The 22526-nt window shown below is 37.5% G+C and overlaps 2 protein-coding genes across 3 annotated transcripts in view; both read right to left on the reverse strand.

Moving 5' to 3' along the window:
- Positions 1–494: 494 nt before the first annotated feature.
- Positions 495–12635, reverse strand: LOC139763919 (dynein axonemal light chain 4). Its single transcript, XM_071690359.1, has 3 exons — positions 12398–12635; positions 10270–10353; positions 495–7457 (listed from the first exon to the last, which is right to left on the reverse strand). Exons 1-3 carry the CDS (start codon positions 12602–12604, stop codon positions 7293–7295), a joined length of 456 nt encoding a protein of 151 aa, XP_071546460.1. The 5' UTR covers positions 12605–12635; the 3' UTR covers positions 495–7292.
- Positions 12636–18119: 5484 nt separating this feature from the next.
- Positions 18120–22526, reverse strand: part of ras (Inosine-5'-monophosphate dehydrogenase ras) — a 52693-nt gene continuing 48286 nt past the window's right edge. For both annotated transcript variants that reach the window (XM_071690360.1, XM_071690364.1), the window contains exon 12: positions 18120–19774. In XM_071690360.1, coding sequence (XP_071546461.1) covers positions 19669–19774 — 106 coding nt within the window. In that variant the 3' untranslated portion in view covers positions 18120–19668. The remainder of the gene's footprint in view (positions 19775–22526) is intronic.

A 22526-nucleotide genomic window follows, 5' to 3' on the forward strand; every position in this document is an offset into this window, starting at 1 on the left:
CAAGGAAACAGACGAAAGAAATGGCCCAACCCCCCCCATACACATGTATATACATACGTCCACACACGCAAATATACATACCTACACAGCTTTCCATGGTTTACCCCAGACGCTTCACATGCCTTGATTCAATCCACTGACAGCACGTCAACCCCGGTATACCACATCGCTCCAATTCACTCTATTCCTTGCCCTCCTTTCACCCTCATGCATGTTCAGGCCCCGATTACACAAAATCTTTTTCACTCCATCTTTCCACCTCCAATTTGGTCTCCCACTTCTCCTCGTTCCCTCCACCTCCAACACATATATCCTCTTAGTCAATCTTTCCTCACTCATTCTCTCCATGTGCCCAAACCACTTCAAAACACCCTCTTCTGCTCTCTCAACCACGCTCTTTTTATTTCCACACATCTCTCTTACCCTTACGTTACTCACTCGATCAAACCACCTCACACCACACATTGTCCTCAAACATCTCATTTCCAGCACATCCATCCTCCTGCGCACAACTCTATCCATAGCCCACGCCTCGCAACCATACAACATTGTTGGAACCACTATTCCTTCAAACATACCCATTTTTGCTTTCCGAGATAATGTTCTCGACTTCCACACATTCTTCAAGGCTCCCAGAATTTTCGCCCCCTCCCCCACCCTATGATTCACTTCCGCTTCCATGGTTCCATCCGCTGCCAAATCCACTCCCAGATATCTAAAACACTTCACTTCATCCAGTTTTTCTCCATTCAAACTTACCTCCCAATTGACTTGACCCTCAACCCTACGGTACCTAATAACCTTACTCTTATTCATATTTACCCTCAACTTTCTTCTTTCACACACTTTACCAAACTCAGTCACCAGCTTCTGCAGTTTCTCACATGAATCAGCCACCAGTGCTGTATCATCAGCGAACAACGACTGACTCACTTCCCAAGCTCTCTCATCCACAACAGACTTCATACTTGCCCCTCTTTCCAAAACTCTTGCATTTACCTCCCTAACAACCCCATCCATAAACAAATTAAACAACCATGGAGACATCACACACCCCTGCCGCAAACCTACATTCACTGAGAACCAATCACTTTCCTCTCTTCCTACACGTACACATGCCTTACATCCTCGATAAAAACTTTTCACTGCTTCTAATAACTTGCCTCCCACACCATATATTCTTAATACCTTCCACAGAGCATCTCTATCCACTCTATAATATGCCTTCTCCAGATCCATAAATGCTACATACAAATCCATTTGCTTTTCTAAGTATTTCTCACATACATTCTTCAAAGCAAACACCTGATCCACACATCCTCTACCACTTCTGAAACCACACTGCTCTTCCCCAATCTGATGCTCTGTACATGCCTTCACCCTCTCAATCAATATCCTCCCATATAATTTACCAGGAATACTCAACAAACTTATACCTCTGTAATTTGAGCACTCACTCTTATCCCCTTTGCCTTTGTACAATGGCACTATGCACGCATTCCACCAATCCTCAGGCACCTCACCATGAGTCATACATACATTAAATAACCTTACCAACCAGTCAACAATACAGTCACCCCCTTTTTTAATAAATATATATATTTTATTATTATCATTTTTGCTTTGTTGCTGTCTCCCACGTTAGCGAGGTAGCGCAAGGAAACAGATGAAAGAAAGGCCCAACCCACCCACATACACATGTATATACATACACGTCCAACCACAGCACATATACATACCTATACATCTCACTGTATACATATATATACACACACAGACATATACATATATACCCATGTACATAATTCATACTGTCTGCCTTTATTCATTCCCATCACCATCCCGCCACACATGGAATAACAACACCCTCCCCCTCATGTGTGCAAGGTAGTGCTAGGAAAAGACAACAAAGGCCCCATTCGTTCACACTCAAGTCTCTAGCTTTCATGTAATAATGCACCGAAACCACAGCTCCTTTCTCTGACTTTTTTAGAGAAATTTGCAACATCAAAAGAATGCTAAGAGGTGAAATATCAAGGATTTCCAAAAACTGCAAAGGCCATTTCCCTAGAGCTATGACTTGTGATAACACTACTGGTTCTGTTTTGTAAAAAACTAAGACTGGATGACCTACATAAAACTCCTCTTCATGCTTTTCCTTCACTGATAGTTCTTGAGTCTTTATTTGTCAACATCTGAATTTCACTTAACAAAACAGCAGTTCCTTGAAACATTTTCAAGACACCTGTGTTATAACATACCCAAATTCTTCATCTATACACCACTCCTGATCACTAACTGTTTCTTCAAACAACAAACTATTTACTTTGCCTTGTCAGGGAAACTGCAGGAAGGTATATGGGGCTTGGCTATGAATAGAAATCTGGTTTTAGAGCAATACACTTGACAGCTAGAGAGTAGATGAACAAGTGAAGCCATTCTTTGTGTATTCCTCACACTACCTTACTAATGTGGGAAACAGCAAACAAGTATAAATATATATATGCAAAAAAAAAATCCATATCTTACCTTAATACTAACAGAATGAGACTTTTTCCTTATTGTAACACAGAGTGAGAGAGTACTACGTTTTTTTTAGTATTTTTTATAGCTTCTAAGATATTTCTTCTAAACCTATCTGAGATTTCTTTACGAAATTCATGAAATATAACAGTATGGGTTACACCTGAGATAAGTTTACTTTGGAAAGTTATCCTCACTGCATGTATATAAAACTGAGACTTCCACACATCCTTCAGTTATAGATTTATTCATACTTCTTAGATTTACTAAAAAGCATTGGAAACTGAAATTATGAAGGCAACCAAAAAGGGCTTCATATATCAAATCTTTTATGTTCTATAATCCTTTATCCTTACATTCTCTTATTTAAAGATGATAATTTGTAGATGCTCTTAAAGTATGACACAGAAGACATTTGCAGAGAATACAAAGAAAAGCTAAAATAAAAGCATATCCAAAGTATATAACTGGATTATGAAAATTACTTGTAATATCACTATATGGCAAACGGTTTCCATGATGATTCAGTTTCTTGAGCAATTAAGTTCTTTTCCACACCTAGTAAAATCTAAACACATAAACAATATTTGAACTAGATAAATAGATTACCATGCAATGCAATTCAGATGTTAACAGCTATGACTGAATGTATAAAATTTACAAATAAAATTAACATCACATCCACCATTACTGACTACTAAATACTTGAATACTATTTACGACTTTTTGAGTATAATTGCTACACTAACACTAAAGTTGCATCATGCTACCACCATTCTTGAAATAAATTAAGTTATTCTCTGTTATCAATGATTTCATTAAGCTGCTTAAAGGAAAAAGTTTACTTTACTCAGTCTGTATTCTGGCATCAACTCCATTATAAACATTCTAATGAATTTTCACCATAATAACACTTTCAAACATAAAAACAATGCCACAATGTGATGCTTGTAAAGACATAAGATCAAAATTAAAGAAGCCAAAATATATAATTGTTAAGCATGGTAAAGCCAAGGTACATTTGGCTTAAAAATATAAAAATGTAAGTCACGCTATGGACAAATATATAATAAATGTAAGTTACATTTATGGTTTAGTAATTTTGTCCAGTCAGAGACTATCAGACCTGTTCATCAGCCTTCATATATCCTTCAAAAGAAAAAGTACCACTGCACAAACTGTCTGTGATACAATAGTCCATAAATATGAAAAGAAAAATTCCACAAAAATAGCATTACTTTTTTGCAATTTCCTACAAAAATGAACTTATACCTGTCCTATATATCATGTCTGCAATAACTCTCACTCCTTACAAACATTTTAAATATACATATACAATGTCATAAATTCAATAAAAGATCTGTAAATATGCAGAAACAAAAACTTATGAATAAGTTACAAAAAATTATTTGTCACTGATATAATGACTTATAATGGCTATGGATAGAGTTGTGCGCAAGAGGATAGATGTGCTGGAAATGAGATGTTTGAGGACAATGTGTGGTGTGAGGTGGTTTGATCGAGTAAGTAACGTAAGGGTAAGAGAGATGTGTGGAAATAAAAAGAGCGTGGTTGAGAGAGCAGAAGAGGGTGTTTTGAAATGGTTCGGGCACATGGAGAGAATGAGTGAGGAAAGATTGACCAAGAGAATATATGTGTCGGAGGTGGAGGGAACGAGGAGAAGAGGGAGACCAAATTGGAGGTGGAAAGATGGAGTGAAAAAGATTTTGTGTGATCGGGGCCTGAACATGCAGGAGGGTGAAAGGAGGGCAAAGAATAGAGTGAATTGGAGCGATGTGGTATACCAGGGTTGACGTGCTGTCAGTGGATTGAATCAAGGCATGTGAAGCGTCTGGGGTAAACCATGGAAAGCTGTGTAGGTATGTGTATTTGCGTGTGTGGACGTATGTATATACATGTGTATGGGGGTGGGTTGGGCCATTCTTTCGTCTGTTTCCTTGCGCTACCTCGCAAACGCGGGAGACAGTGACAAAGCAAAAAAAAAAAAAAAAAAAAAAATAATGACTTATTGTTTCAGTAAAAGATTTTAAATTTGAAGTTACATAACTTAAGAATACAAAACAAACAATTATCTCAGTCACCATCAATCTAATCAATATTTCACATTATTATTCATTATACTTGAATGCTGTTTCCCGCGTTAGCAATGTAGCACCAGGAAACAAAGAAAAACCCATTCACTCATATACAAACGTGTACATATCAAGATACACATATATTTATACTTATTTATTTATCATACTTTGTCGCTATCTCCCGTGTTAGCGTGGTAGCGCAAGGAAACAGACAAAAGAATGGCCCAACCCACCCACATACACATATATACATACACGTCCACACACGCACATATACATGCCTATACATTTCAACGTATAGATATATACACATTTTTTTTTTTTTTGCTTTGTCGCTGTCTCCCGCGTTTGCGAGGTAGTGCAAGGAAACAGACGAAAGAAATGGCCCAACCCACCCCCATACACAATGTATACACACACACACGTCCACACACGCAAATATACATACCTATACATCTCAATGTACACATTTATATACATACACAGACACATACATATATACCCATGCACACAATTCACACTGTCTGCCCCCATTCACTCCCATCGCCACCTCGCCACACATGGAATACCATCCCCCTCCCCCCTCATGTGTGCGAGGTAGCACTAGGAAAAGACAACAAAGGCCCCATTTGTCCACACTCAGTCTCTAGCTGCCACGCAATAATGCCCGAAACCACAGCTCCCTTTCCACAACCAGGCCCCACACAACTTTCCATGGTTTACCCCAGACGCTTCACATGCCCTGATTCAATCCACTGATAGCACGTCAACCCCGGTATACCACATCAATCCAATTCACTCTATTCCTTGCCCTCCTTTCACCCTCCTGCATGTTCAGGCCCTGATCACACAAAATCTTTTTCACTCCATCTTTCCACCTCCAATTTGGTCTCCCACTTCTCCTCGTTCCCTCCACCTCCGACACATATATCCTCTTGGTCAATCTTTCCTCACTCATTCTCTCCATGTGTCCAAACCATTTCAAAACACCCTCTTCTGCTCTCTCAACCACGCTCTTTTTATATCCACACCTCTCTCTTACCCTTACATTGCTTATTCGATCAAACCACCTCACACCACACATTGTCCTCAAACATCTCATTTCCAGCACATCCACCCTCCTGCGCACAACTCTATCCATAGCCCACGCCTCGCAACCATACAACATTGTTGGAACCACTATTCCTTCAAACATACCCATTTTTGCTTTCTGAGATAATGTTCTCGACTTCCACACATTCTTCAAGGCTCCCAGGATTTTCGCCCCCTCCCCCACCCTATGATTCACTTCCGCTTCCATGGTTCCATCCACTGCCAGATCCACTCCCAGATATCTAAAACACTTTACTTTACACATACACATACACATACACAGACATATACATATATACACATGTACATAATTCATACTTGCTGCCTTTATTCATTCTCATCGCCACCCCACCACACATGAAATGACAACCCCCTCCCCGCATGTGCGTGAGGTAGCACTAGAAAAAGACAACAAAGGCCACATTTGTTCACACTCAGTCTCTAGCTGTCATGTATAATGCACCGAAACCACTGTTGCCTTTCCTTATCCAGGCCCCACAAAACTATATATACATGCATACATACAAATGCTCATATTCATACTTAATTGCCTTCATCCATTCCTGGTGCCACCCTGTACCACAGGAAACAGCATCGACACCCCTGCATCAGAGAGGTAGCGTCAAGAAACAGACAAAAAAAAAAGCCAATCTGCTCACACTCATTCTCTAGCTGTCATGTGTAATGCATCGAAACCACAGCTCCCTATCCTCATCCAGGCCCCATAGACCTTTCCATGGTTTACCCCAGACATTTCAAACGCTCTGATGCAGTCCACTGACAGCAAATTTGACCGTGGTATACCACATCGTTTCAGTTCACTCTATTCCGAGCGCGCCTTTCACCCTCCTGCATTTTCAGGGCCCAGTTGCTCAAAATCTGTATCACTCCATCCTTCTACCTCCAATATGGTCTCCTGCTTCTCCTTGTTCCCTCCACCCCAGACACATATATCCCCTTTGTCAACCTTTCCTCACTATTTCTCCCCATATGTCCAAACCATTTCAACACCCTCTCTTCTGCTCTCTCAACCACACTCTTTTCACTACCACACATCTCTCACCCCTTCATTACTTAATTAATTGATATGATAAAAATAAATATCTATACAATTAACACATACCAAAATGCTGTAGACAGCAGAAATAGCTCACTTACAAACAAGACATAAAGGAGATTCCCTACTTAATATTACACCTCAAAATTAAATGCTTTTCTACACAAACAAGATAATTACCTTGGATGCAATGCAAATTAGAATTTATGACGCATTCAATGTAGCACTATTAATGTAACCCTGCCGATATTTGACAAAAATTTACACATCCAAAAAGATCACTGAACATGCAGTACAAATAACACTTTTTCTGTGAAAGGCAGAAATTTGTTAGCACCTAGCAACTTAAAACTACAAGTATGCTGTTATTCCTTTGCTTAAAGCCACTGTGTGAAAAACTGAGCTTGTAAATCTGTGACTCATGGAAGGCAAAATAGCAACATCCTGAAGCACCACATCTGGTCAAGTAATTATTTCTTTGCCCTGCTGTTCATAACCTAAAAAATGCTGTGTAAAGTTTTCAGCTAACAACATTTCCACACAGCTATGGCCAGATTACCAGCAAAAAACATGTAAAGGAGATTCTTGACTTCATATGACACTTCAAAGCCAAATGCTTCTCCAACTACACAATGCCAAGTTGCCCCATAACGTTTGTCCATTGTCTCCTTGATGACACGTGCTGCACTCTGGCAATTTAAAAGATATTGTAATAATGAGGAACGAGTTATAAGGATAGAGGAATTGCTTGAAGGGCATAAGGTAGTCAAGAGAGAAAAATATCCTCATTCATCAAGCTTCATGAGGCCAATGACATGGATACCTGGATATGTCTTTTGTTTTTACAAAGGAAGACATTATTCATGGATACATCATATGCATTTTAGAAGATATTGTATTTTAGAAGTTCTGATTACTTAAAACAAATTTTTTCCCAAGGCCGATAAATTCAATGGTATGATCAAGCACTTAATATGATACTTGTGTTCCTGAATACCATTGCCATTCTCACCTAATACTTTTTTCTTTTAGAATTTTTTTCTACTTATGATTTATCATGGTTCTTTTATACCAACACACACTGAAAAATGAGAAAATTGAAACTCTGAACTGTAGTATGATACGCTTCCTATGATTAAACCAAATTTTGCTTCATCACTGAACAAATGAAAATGTAAAAACAACCAGCGTTTGTGTGTACATTTTTCCTGCCAATCTGTTGCACCAAGAGGCCCAAGATATTGGGTGAACTTATGTCAAATTCTGGGTCAATTCTTAGGTTACTGCACATTGGCCATGAAGGCTGTTTTACGGCTACCATAAGCAACCCAGCCCTAAAGATTATATCAAGTTCACTGCACTCAGTGCAAAATAGGCAACCTATCAACCTTAAATAATAATGAAGATACCTAAGGATTAAATGGTACCAGAGTCTGGCCTTTCAAGGTTAAGAGTTACTCGAGCTTCATGTAACATCAAGTGGCCCTGAATTTCAGGTGTAGGTCCTTTAGACTCTAAGCAAGCTTTTAAACAACTGCATTTTGGCCTTGAAGGCTGTTGTCAGGCCACTGAAAGCCACCCAAGCCTTACACATTACCAGGTTACACTTAATGTACATTGCTCAATCAAATTAGGCAACCTAGCTGCCTCAAATTATAATGAAGGTACCTCAGGATGAAAAGCAAGATTCAAGGCTTTAGAGGCCAACATCTGCCACTTTTCATGATTCAGACACTTATGAAAGTTATGTAGCAGGTACTCTATAATCTTGGCAAGGTTTTAAGCAATAGCACATTGACCTTGAAGGCTGTTTTACGGTCACAGAAACCTTACAGACTACACTTAGTTAACTACACTCATTGTAAAAAATCAACTTGGCTGCCCTAAATTATAATAAAGGTACCTCAAAAACAAAAGTCAGCTCCAAGGGTACAAGAGCTCAGCCTTAAAGGCCAACAAAGGCCACTTTTCAGACTTAATACACCTTCATGTATCATCTAGAGGACCCAAATATTGGGTGTACCTTAAAGTCCATCCTAGCCTCATTGATTACACTTAGCTCACTTCATTTATTTAAAATAGGCAACCAAACTGCCCCATTTACAATAAAGGTACATCAATATTAGAAGCAAGATCTTAGGAACAGAGAGCCTATCCTTAAAGGCCACCTTTCAAGGTTAAGACTCACTACAGCTTCATGATATTCATTCAATTCAGACGTAACCACACATTTCAATCTTTCAACAGTCGGGCTTGAAGACACATGAAAATCAACAAAGGCCATTTCCATATAAAACTTTTCCATAAAGCCAATATCTAACTAGAAATATCAACAAATTTTAGTATGATTTCTACATCCTAAAATGATGCAATTGCTTCACCAGTGTACTGTATGAAACATGTCTATCCTCAACTAATATTTCTCGTGCTTCTTTTTTATGCTTTAAAAAAATCTGTCTCTATTACATCAAATACCTTCAGCCAGAGGCTCTCAGTCATCAATGATTGATCTACAAGATGTTACTGCACACACTTAATATATCAACAACTAACAGAAATACATTAGTATAAAACAGCTGATACACAGTGATACAAGTACCAGATTTGTGATTTTTTTTAACTTAATGAGTCTAACTCCCAAAGTCTCAGCTCTAAGAGAAGGAATACTACAATACATTCTTATGCTGGGGAGATATGATGGATACTCAGCAGTCTTCAGATAAAAATTACATTTTTTCAGAGATATGAAAATATATAACATTATGAGGTTTCTTGTCTTCATTCTTTATCATTATCATTATTCTCTTATCATACTTTGTTGCTGTCTCCTGCATTAGCGAGGTAGCACAAGGAAACAGACAAAAGAATGGCCCAGCCCACCTACATACACATGTATATACATACATGCCCACACACGCACATATACATACCTATACATTTCAACGTATACATACATATACATACACAGACTTATACATGTATACACATGTACATATTCATACTTGCTGCCTTCATCCATTCCCGTCGCCACCCCACCACACATGAAATGGCACCCACTTCTTGTTCCCTCCACCTCTGACACATATATCCTCTTCATCAATCTTTCCATACTCATTCTCTCCATATGTCCAAACCATTTCAACACACCCTCTTCTGCTTTCTCAGCCTCACTTTTTATTTCCACACATCTCTCTTACCCTTTCATAACTTACTAGCCTGAGTCAAGTACCCATCTTATCAACCAACTCCTAAGGGTTGATGAACAGCTGGATTGACTGTGGACTGACTCCTGCAACCAGGATTTGAACCTATGTGCTCGAACCTGGGTGGCACATGAATGCACTAAGATCAGGAATGCTACCTGCTATTAACTGAGAGCCTTCCTACTGACTTTAGAATATGCTTTTTTGGTTTTTAAAACAGAACTTTAAAATGAGAACAAACAGCTGATACATTACTTGCTTTTCCTAAATCTGGTGTAAAGGTGTGTAAGAAACTCACCTCATTATTTGTTTGGTATTTTTCACAAGCAGTAACTATCAACTCCATTGTTTCTGTCTTCATTTCTTCCGACATATCAGTATGCTGGAAAGAAAGTTACAATCAGCAATAATGGTTGTTCTTTTGATGTTTTTTAGCAATTACAGTAGATAAAACAATAAGGAGTTATTTTGCAACCCTAATTCCAAGTGATTTATTCATAAACATGGCAAAAAAAAATACCTAATAAGCAATAAGACTACCAGTAGGTAAAACAAAGGGATATTCAACTTCATCCTTCAAAAGTTTCTGCTGACGCAAAAATTTATGCATTGATGGATGAAGCTGATAATCTGAGTTTAACTGCAAGTAGCCTTAAAACAATAATTCTGAACGAACATAAACAATACTTTTTAGACTTAAAGCAGTGACATTAACATGAGCAGATCCATCTACCATCACAATATCATGCAAGATGAATCATATGTATTTGGTTCCACCTTAATGTTGTTCCCGCCCAACTCAAGCTGAGCAATAGATAATCATGAGAGTTTGCCCACTTTGTAGATAACGAACAGACCATATGTAAACTTTGCCAGTGCAGTTACTCCCATATCCTGAATGTTATGTGATTAATTGTTATACAATTGGTGAGTTCATAGATGATTCTCATCAAAGAAGAAGAGTGCATATCATTCATAACAATGCTCTACCTTGGATACCTGAAAATTATTCGAACTCTCTTTAATTCAAATAACTCACTAGTAATATATCTTAATAATCCACTTATTGCCCTTAAATTTTTGTAAACAGTTCACTTACCCTGTAAACTGCTGAGCAGTCAATTCAACACTGCCCAATTATTGTTAATATTTTCTCAGTAAATTCTAATGTAATTCTATCACTGATGCCCAGTCCTACCTATTTATACACTCTGTACCCTCTTTCTCAGCATCACCCACAGGAAGGGTAGGAATGCACAATTAATTTGCCGGTCAAGGCAAAAAACTTATTCCTTATCATTTGAAAAATGAACCGATAAATATTATGACAATAATAACATATTTTACATGTTATACATGGCCCAATGTGATTACCCATGAAGGCTGTACAGTGATATAGTACACAGAATGGGGAATATTTCTCTAAAAAATAATTTGTTCTCAGCCTTTCAGCTAAATAGTCTTATTTAGTTTGGAAAAGATAAGAAACCTGTCATATGAAGAAAGACTGAATTGGCTCAAATTAACTGCATTGGTGGAGAGGGAAAAGGAGGGGTAACTTAATAGAAACTTATATCACAAAAAGAAATGTAAACATCAAAAGCTTTAAGTTCTTTCAAGAGAATAGGAACAAGTTAAGAGGTAATGATCACAAGATATTTAAGAGACAAAGTAGTAATATCATTAGAAAGTATTTATTCTCACAGTGGTGGAATCTTGGAAGACTTACCAAATGAAATTATCAACTCAACAACATTCAACCAATTTAAGAAAAACCACAATAAACTAAATACTCACTGATAGGAGAATTATCTTAAAACATGACATTTAAAGGTGAGCAAAAAAAAAAAGGACAAATACATGCACAGTAAGCTTGATTATTCATGCTTGTTTAACCTGGCAGGTTCTCTTAACTACAACAACTCATCCCAAATCTAGTTTGAAAATATAGCTTTTGGGCATTTGATTAATGATCTAAATACTGTTAGGATATGTGAAAACGGTTTCAGCTGGTTCCAATAACAAATGCACTTCCTTAACCTCTCCTACATTAAGTTATCTGGTCTGAAGCTGTTTCAGCATAGATACAGGAAATCAAAAAAATAGAATCTGAATTGTTTTGTTACCTCTAGTGTGTGTGTTAAACGCCATCCTATACTGCTTCAATCTTTGACATGTTAAGTGTACGATAAGATAGATTATGCATTCTTAAATCAAACATCTGTTCATCAACAAATTTCCATATTCCCTCTTGACTTTTTTACGTTTTTGACACTGATACACCTTACTTAAGATTCTTTAGGAGTAGCTTGTCGTTACTTGGACCATAATGTTATAATGACAACTCCCAGCAAAACGATCCAAAAACATGCCAGTCCAACTTTGACTTCATAATATTAAGGGTTACTGGATAAGTTTGGACCTACCCGCAATAATGGGTAAGTGTGAATTATTTTCTTGGTGTCATCTACACTCTCTTGCTTCCGTAATTCGGCCATCTGACGGAGCCCTCTATAGGACCCCTTGGTTGCTATTGAAGCCGCCGTTCGCTGACAAAACGCAAAAAAACTCAGATTGACCTGAGAGTTCCTACAGACGGCGTCGCCCGTTACCAGGAGGGAAGGCTTCCTCATGCAACTTGGCCGTTGCTAACGACGCCGTCCACCGTTGCCAGGACGCGCACAATCATTCATACTTACTGGGAAAACCTTTACTCACCGTCCAGCCGGAAATATGTCACTGAATAGTGACATTTTGATGAATAAATGAATAGCAAAATGAAAACGATAAGATTTAGAGAAGAAATAGTTAATTGTGATCATTCCGTTTGTTTTTAAGAAAGTTTGTTGACTGACCCGTTCAGCTGACAGGAGTGGGTGTACTGGAGTGGTAGTGAGAATTTGCCAGCTTTTCCTTAGCAAGATAATAATAACCCAGAGTAAGGTTTAAAGGTTAGCTAAGGGTGAACTTTGGTATGGAATGCTTGCCTTGGGTGGCAGCTGTCCTCTATGGCGCCGATATCTCCGATCCGTGGTTTTAAATATTTTCGCATATGGAAGATATGAACCGTTAGCATACATGGATGAGGAAGAAAAAGCTTACGATGGCAATGAGGTCAGAATGATATAAATAAATATCTTATAAATAAATATCCATGAAAGATTAGGTACCTGAATCACGTGACGATGCCACTAAGTTGCCTGCCGGCGCACCCCATAACCATGCTAAATGCTTAACATTTAGCTGTTATACTAGACATTTACCACGGTTTTTCAGTAATGACTTTAATCATGCAAATAAAGGAATAAACACTTTTTTAATGAGAATATTGAAAAAAACAAAAGTTATTGGTATGACAGCAGCAGTGAGATTTAAGGTAATGTCTTTCCAACATTCTTAAGTTTTGATTTAGTAGCTTTACAAAAATAACAAGGATTTCCAAGAAATGCTTGACAATGATAGTATACTTGCAGAAGTAACTCATACCAAGGGGATGTCATTTGGGGCAGTATTATTTATCTGGTAACTTGAACAGACGTGTGTGATCTAATTTTTACATTGTGACAAAAGTGGTACGAATGAATTCCTTTAAATATTTGAAGAGGAGAGATTCTTGTGGCATTCCAAGGTACTTTGCAGATGCCCTCACAGTATCTACAAGGACAGTCACAGATGACAGCCATGTGGATAGGTAACAAAATAAATGCCTGGTGCTTGTATGTATTGTAAAGAGCTCTATTTGGTTTATAAATTGACTTGCAAACCAAGTGAAATTATTAGAGTAGGATATCCTTCTGTATGTTTTGTCCTGTGTGACCATGCATGTCTCATCGCACCAAAAATGTAAAATTTGCTTTTCACCTCATGTTAGAAGTGTGGACTTTTTTGTCAACTGATGTACCTGGAGGAAAATAACTAATATATGCTGTTCCTTAAATAACTGCTCTCTTAAATTTTTCTTCCTTGCCAAGGGCAAGTTTAATGCCTCCACACTGAGTATCAAACTCTTGGCCAAATAATGAAAAGCCAGCTGGTGTTCTTTGTGTCAATGTTCCACTAATAAGAAAATGGCTCTGATCCTTTTCCCCTTTTTTTTTATCAATGCAAAACTGCTGACAGTAAAGCAGTTTACTTTGTGAACATTTGTGCACCAAGATGAAGACTACAGTCTGATTTATGCTTAATTTTTCACTCCCTCTCTTGCACGCCGAGAGTTCATTGCATTAAGCTGGAATGAAATCTCTAGTGACCTGAAGAGCAATTCATTTGTGAAATTCTGGAAGGTATGTAATATTGAACATACAGCATCAAGCAAAAATATAAAAGTAACAAAGACGTGGACAAAACCCAGTAGATATGTTCCTTTCTGGCTTTGTTCCAGATTTTTTTTTTTCAATATATCTGGTGCAATTTTTTTTTTACTTTTAAATATAAAGGCATTTATAGGACACTGATGAAGTAGTTTGACAGATAGTTTCATAGAAACCTGAATAAATAGATTTTTCTTAGTAATGCTTCATCATGTGCCAAGATTTTGTATAGACTACCTACCTTCTGGAGGCATAATAGGCACTGTGTTTTCCCTAATGTAAATTTTAATGACAATTCCTATCAAGCTTGGTCTCTGTGATGTTATGACTGTATAAATGTGCCTGTAGTCTTGACCACCTCATTTTAAAGTGATATGCTTACTTTAGTGTGTCACAGTATGGCTGTCATATGATACTCAAAGAAACCAAAATAATGTACTTAATTTTCTGTTGGACAAAGATTACAGTGTTACTAGCATTAAAATATTGGGTAGAAAATTACACTTTTTCTATGCCCAGCTGAAGAGCACAAGTGTGTGGGAGAATGCCTCATATGTTTATGTTTTTATCATAAAATCAGTCAGTTAGCACTATTCTTAAAAATTCATCTTGTTGTCTACCTACCTGTCTTTATCTCTGATGACTGTTCCCTCCACGAATTCCCATCAGGGGATGGCCACAACAAGTCTCCACTCATCCCTGTCTTTATGTGCCTACCTCACATACACCATTCCACGCTCTCTGATGCAATTTTTCTTCCTCCAGTACTCTTCCGCTCTATTTCCTTTCAAGTGATCTTCCTCTTCACACCAACCCTTTTAATCTTATAATCATCCACTCTCCATGTAAACTCCCCATCTTGCATTCTTTCCACATGCCCAAACCACCTCAGATTATTACGTTTCACCCAGTCTATGATTCCACATTCATTCCCTGCCAAACCAGACCTCTCATAAACCCCCTAATTTCTTCATTCCATTTAATCATACCAAATGCTCTTCTTGAGTAGTCCACAGCTTAGATTCTTGACTTCTGTGACTCATTCCATGTACAATTCTTTGGCTGCCCTTCATTATTCTGTTAAGGGACTCCTTGGCTGCTCTCCATCTCTCTCCTTTCATATCAACAAGCTTACCCAAGATAGTTCCCAGGTACTTAAATTCTGTCACCTCTTCCAGTCTTTCCCTCCTTATTTAAATCACAATTTAGTGCACTTTCTTTTCTCATTATATAGAGCTTTGCATAATGTATATTTTGAATTTGTTTCCTTTTAAACACCATTACTTTACATGTACTCACATTTACCTTTAATTGCCTATGCTTACACACATCTTAAAACACATTTACAGTATCCGGAAAAAGCTTTGTTTGCCCCAGTATATTTCCAGTGCAATTCATGGCTAAGGTTTAATTTGTGTACAAGGATATTATGCTCTCAGGGAAATTATCATACATCTGGTCGCCAAAACCAGTGTTTCTGATGGTGTGGGTACCAGCAATCCACCTGTGTGTGCCTTCGACACTTTTTAAGGAAAAATGATCTTTACTTCTCCTGGCTGCCATTTCATTTTGGGACTTTCACTTCTGGGTACTGAATTTTTTCTGTCTGTGCTGAGAAGAAAGCCTGAATTCTTGCCTGGAAGCAAAAAAACTGTGGGTACTTATGGGATTTCTATGCATTCTTGACCTCCCTTATGACATTGTCACCCATCACCAAAACCCATCACTGATCATCCAAGGAAGACCTGTAGATCTACAGATAACTTCTTTAGATGAGGAGCATTGAAGTAACCACTTATTTCAACTGCATAACTCAAGAAAAGCCATCCAAAACTTCTAAGAAACATCTCTCAAAGAACCATTCAACATCATCCACAAAGGATCTTTGCACTTGTAAAGACATGAAACACCCAGTTACTATAATGATCTGGGGTTGCTGTAGTGTAATGGGTAGGGGAGTGTTTTACTTCTTACCTTAAAACACTACAATGAATGGACAGCAGTACATTAAGGTGCTATAGGACAATCTGCTTCTTTTTTATGATGTTCATGCCTGTGATAACTTTATGTAGGATACTGCCCCATCTTAAGGCTAGAAAGGTGATGAAATGGTTATCAGAGAAAAATATGCAACAATGCCTTGGGAACTGCCCAAACTTTAACCTAATTGAAAACCGCTGGAACTGGATGAAAGTTGAGCTTGCTTCTGCAATACCTCATCAGTGCCTTGCCTCAGTCAAGTGCTTAAGACCCTGTGGACCCAGAATACTTCAGGAACCTTGGCAAGTCCATGCCCAAGTGTCTGCAGATGCTAATCAAGGCCAAAGGTGAGACGAAAAAGCACTAATATGTAAGCATGACTGCCTTTGAAAATATATGGGGGCATGAAAGGTTTCTTGTGGACACTACAACCATCTGTAACTCTTCACTCTCAGCAAACAACACAGTTTCATCTGCAATAATGCTTGTCACTAACCACTATTCCTCTGTACCACACTCCGTCTCTGCATCCTCTTTCCCTAGCTTTGCCTTTGTCTCTCTTATCAATTCATCCATAAATACATGTTACAAAGCAATGGTGACATCACACAGCCCTGCCTAACATCATGTTAACTGAAAATTTTGCTCAATTCTTTATCCACTCTTACCCATGCATTTGCTCCTCTGTAGAAAGCCTTCTCAATATCAAACAGTTGTCCCCCAACCCCATATATTCTTAAGACATTTTATAAAGCATCCCTTTCACTTTTCTTGTGTGCTCTCTTCAGAACCATAAAAATTGCATACAGCTTCTTACCTTTTGCTAGATACTTTTCTAGTCATTTTTATTGCAAAAATTTTATCCACACATCCCCTCCCTTTCCTAAACCCCCCTTGCTCCTCACGTATTCTGCATTAAGTCACATTCATCAACTTATCAATCAGCACTCTTGCATTCACTTTCAAAGTAAACTTGACACTTGTTCCCCGGTAACTGCTACATACATCCTTAGTCCTGTTTCTTTGAACAAAGGAACAGTAATAGCTGTCATCCAATCCTCAAGCATACTCAACTACCCTGTTAAATTACATCAGATGCATCCACTCCATCACAATTACTCCTCCATGCATCAGCACTTCATCCTACCTTCAAGCTTGTTATCACCCTTTTTACCTCCCTTCTTGCTATAAACTCTTGCACTTGTATCCTACTTCTTCCATCCTTCATAACCATGCCTGCTGCAACTGCTACCTCACCCCACATTCATCAACTCTTTTTTTTTCATCTTCATTTCATTTCCTCCTTTTGATGTTATTAACTTCCCTTCCTTACTTCTCACACAAACATTTTCACTCTTACAACCACCTCTTTCCATTATCACCTTTGATTTCTTATTTTCCCTATACTTTTCATGCAACTTTCTTCCAAAATCTTCTCTTCTCTCTCTGCTCTTCTCAATCAGCTTTATATTCCACTTACTTACCTGATGTTCTTCCCTCCTTTGCTGAACTTCCACAAGTATATTCCTTTCAGGCAAACTTTTTCTTCTATTCCATAGCATTTCTAATCTTATCCGTCTACAATGCATTTCATGTGGTAAACATAACATAACAGAAATATCCAGCACCTTGTTTTAATTTAGTCTTCTTGAACTGTCTCATATTTATATAAAAACATAAACCATATCAATGTCCATTGTCTGATTTTAGGGGATTTTCCTGGAATAATCATATTGCCTACATGACCAGCATGTATATTTTTTAAATCATCTCTCAGAAAAGCTTTATTATTTAAAGACAAGACACATAATCTACTGCAATGAAGAAAACTTATAAATGTTAAGAAAAAGTATTCAGATTTATCTGATAGTTTATTTTGTAATGAATATAGCTAACAGTTTTCTTTAAAATGTCAAAAAATTACCAAGGAGCAAACAGGCTACACTGCCTTACTTATTAAGGACTGGCAACTAAATTCTTTTCACCGTCCACACCATTCTGCTGATGTTTAGTTAAAAATACTTTTGCAAGAACTCTGAAAAAGGTATGAAATATCAAAAAGTAATACCCAGATTCTGCATTGCCTCATCCAACATAAGTGAGGCATTTAAGTACAAGACTACTTAATTACTACTCAAGATGGAAGAGAGCTTATTATCAATGTATTAGAAAATATTTATATGGTTTGGACCCTTGTCAAGTGAAACTAATAGAACAAGAATTTTTATCACACCTATTATGGCACTGTCATTACTTTGTCATTCATCAACTCCAGACATTATACAATTTGATAGTACAGGCTTGGCATCTAAGATAAAGAAAAAAATATATATAATTTCTTTTGTGAATTGGCAAAATAAAATCTGCCTCCACACAACTATTCATGCTAAGGAAAAAATGTTGATATCCACATCAAAGTCCCTTGGGCAGCATGAGATTTCTGAAATTTTATCCCTGACACTTCCTGTTCCAAGTCACAGGAGAAATCCGAACTTAAATATCATAGCACCACAGACCTAGAAAAAAATAGCCTTCAAGGCTAACAGTAAATAGATTAAGACCATTAATAATACTGAATTAAAACAATGAGATACATCAGATGCATAGATTTAGCTCTAGCCACCAACACTGACACTTGTACAAAGAGAATCAATAAAGGTGGCTGAAACTTCTAATTAAAACTTGATAGTAAGTACACATCTGCTACTGATATTTAATAACTAGAATATAAAAGCTTTTAAAAATGAATATAAAAGTCTGGAATGAATGTAAAAATATGTAAATTAATAAGTCTAAAGGAAATGATGCATCCACACTTAATGTATGAAGATCTCAGAAACCAGGCATAATCTCCATATCCAAATATCCAAGGCAAGTTCCACTCCTGATCAATTCATACACTCTTTGGAAGATTACCAAATATGTGAAACAGTAAAAGTGCTTTCAACACGATATAGTTTCTTTCAAATATTTACTGTACAGATGTTAATCTCTTATTTCATATAATGTATTTTAAAGAATTCTAAAAATCTACAAATGAAGTTGAAACACTTGTACCATACAAAGAGGTATGATGAAAGAAACAAATATCAGTGAGGACGCAACATGACGCAACATGTAATTTATGCTGGCGATCAATCATCTATCATTCACAGCCAGCCATATGCATAAAATCTACATCATCCAAGTTGAAAGAAAAAGTTGGTATTCTACATTCTAAATGAAGAGGAACACATAACTCACTGAAAACAGGAGTCCTGAAATATAGCTTAGGGAAGATAGTTAGTTGTAGGGTCAGTCTAATAATCTGGATAATAAGATTCTAACCAACCTTAAATTGTCCAGATAATAGAGCTACCTAAAGTTGACATAATTTTCAAGTATGTCTTACAAAGTACCCCTCGGGGCTAGTAGAGCCTCTTCTCATGTGAATACAGGCTATGCACATTTCCCTCACGCTGAGCTGAAATTGTACGCTTTTCAAACTTCAGTTCACCTGCATACATCATGGATCTGTAAGCAAATATATTTGGTAGTTAGATCACACTTATTAATGTCTATGTTTTCCCTCCATTAAATGCATGCATTCAAATAGCACCACTTTAATGAAGGAGACACAAGTACAAGGTTACTCTCAGTTGTCTGCACCTAAATGGAAATAAGTTCCATTACAAAGAACAATAAAAAGGGACATTAACTGGTATTCAACAAAGGTAATGTATCGAAAATTTTCCCAAAATGCAAAATTTGAGGCAGTAATGAGAAAAAGCCGGGTAACAGCTGTCATAAACATCGCCCACAAACAAGTTTCTCAAGTTAACAAAAAACGTTTGACCAATACTTTGACAAAACTAGCTGACAGTAGAGTTTTACATACAGTGCTAGTATAGAAGCCTGCTTGTTCAAAAGAAAATGTGCACTTGATTTGTTTCATCACATATTGGTCTTTCCTGACTGCTACATCAAACTCCCAGAAAATCCACACTATTGCTTACCCGAGTCTAAATAAGCTTAGAAGTACAGATACCAAAAAACAACAGTATCTGTATATACTTGAATACCTGAACCTCTTAGTATTTCATTTTGTACACTACTATATATGAAATTAAAGCACATCCTCAGTAACTATACTGAAAACAAAATCCCACCCTTTATTATCATTCATCTTACCAGTATCTTCATATTTAAGTGAGCTTGTCAACAGATGAAGCAATTCCCGAGCTTAAAATCTGAGAAATACTTTTCTCCATCAAATCAACATGGTGCTGCATTCTACAGATTATGCTATCACCAACTCTTCTATTAGTATCACAATTATATTCACTCCTGTCATGGCAATAATTGTTATTCAACAAGATAATTACAACTTATTGTCCACCATTCCAAACTGCATTCATTTTTTTTTTATCTGGATTTTCATAATCACTTGTTTCTTTAAACTACCATAAATACTAAGCACTTTCTACAGGATTCTATTAGAAAAAGCAAAACATAGGAGATAAATCTGGAACATGAAATTAAAAGTTTCTAATAAACAGAAAACTCAAAGAAGTAGCAAATGGAACTATGAGATGGATGTTTTACCAGGGGTCCTTCAAGGAACAGTATTAGCTTAGGTACTTTCTTGATAATGATATCCAATACAAACATAAAATGTTCTGCAAATAACACCAATGTCATGGAAGGATCTACAATTTGGGGTCTTGTTAGACCCAATATGGGGTGAACAGGACAGTTATATGTTTACTACATAAAAGTATATTTTTTTCATGTTTGATTGTTGTTTCCTATGTTAGTGAGGTAACACCAGGATCAGTCAAGGAAAGTATGCATTCACTCATTCATTCTCTGGCTGTCAGGTGTAATGCAATGAAACTACAGCTCCCTATCCACAACCAGGCCCCACAGACCTTTCTATGATTTATCCAGATGCTTCATGTGCCCTGGTTCAGTCCATTATCAGTATGTCAACTCCTGTATACCAGATCGTTCCAATTCACTCTACTCTGTGAACACCTTTCATCCTCGTGCATGTTGAGGCCCAAATTGTTCAAAATCTTTTTCACTCTACCTTTCTATCTCCAATCTGGTCTTCCCATTCTCCCTGTTCCCTCCACTTCTGACACATGTATCCTCTTTGTCAACTTTTCCTCACTCGTCTCTACAGATGTCCAAGCCATTTCAATACACCTGCTCTCTCAACCACACATCTCTCTTACCCTTTTATTATTTACACAATCAAACCACCTGAAAACAAGAGGAGTAAGGAGACAAGTGTTTTGGATGGAGGTGCATTTTATGTATGAGTTGAATGAGGCCATTTATTTGTCTGATCCTGACACCATCTAGCTAAAGTGGACAATGAGGAACATGTATAATAAATAGAAATAATGAGTGTAAGCAGCCTGATTGTGGATAAGGGGCTCTGGTTTTAGTGCATCATAAATGACAACTAGAGAGTGGATATGAGCGAATCAGGCTATTTCTTCATCTGCTCTTGGAACTGCCTTGCTAATGTGGGAAACAGTGAACGTAAATGAAATAATATATAAATAAGTGTACCATGAAAGTGAAAATGAGTCATAGGATGGAGGAGTTGGTAAGGGTTCTGGAAGCACTGAGGAATGTGTGAAAAGAGAGAATGTTATCAGGTAAAGCAAATATGGGTATGTTTGAGGGAATAGTAGTTCCAACAATACTATATGGTTGCGAGGCATGGGCTATAAATAGGATTGTACAGAGAAGGGCGGATGTATTGGAAATGAAATGTCTGAGGACAATATGTGGTGTGAGGTGGTTTGATCAAGTAAGTAATGAAAGGGTAAGAAACATGTGTGGTAATAAACATTGTGTGTGAGAGAGAAGAGGGTGTGTTGAAATGTTATAGAGAGAATGAATGAGGAAAGGTTGACAAAGAGAATATATGTGTCAGAAGTGGAGGGAACAAGAAGAATGGGGAGAACAAATTGGAGATGGAAGGATGGAACGAAAAGGATTTTGAGCGATCGGGGCCTGAACAAGCAGAAGGGTGAAGGATGTGCATAGAATAGAGTGAATACTGGGGTCAACATACCGTCAATGGACTGAGCCAAGGCAAGTGAAACATCCCAGGTAAACCATGGAAAGGTTTGTGGGGCTGTGGTTTCAGTGCATTACGTATGACAGCCCATGGATGGATGTGGCCTTTCATCATCAGTTTCCTGCATTTGTGAGTTTCCTGTTGGGCTGATTGGTGTTGGGAATGGATGACGATTAGCAAGTATGA

The sequence above is a fragment of the Panulirus ornatus genome, chromosome 48 (genome assembly GCF_036320965.1).
Source record: "Panulirus ornatus isolate Po-2019 chromosome 48, ASM3632096v1, whole genome shotgun sequence".
Lineage (NCBI taxonomy): Eukaryota > Metazoa > Arthropoda > Malacostraca > Decapoda > Palinuridae > Panulirus > Panulirus ornatus.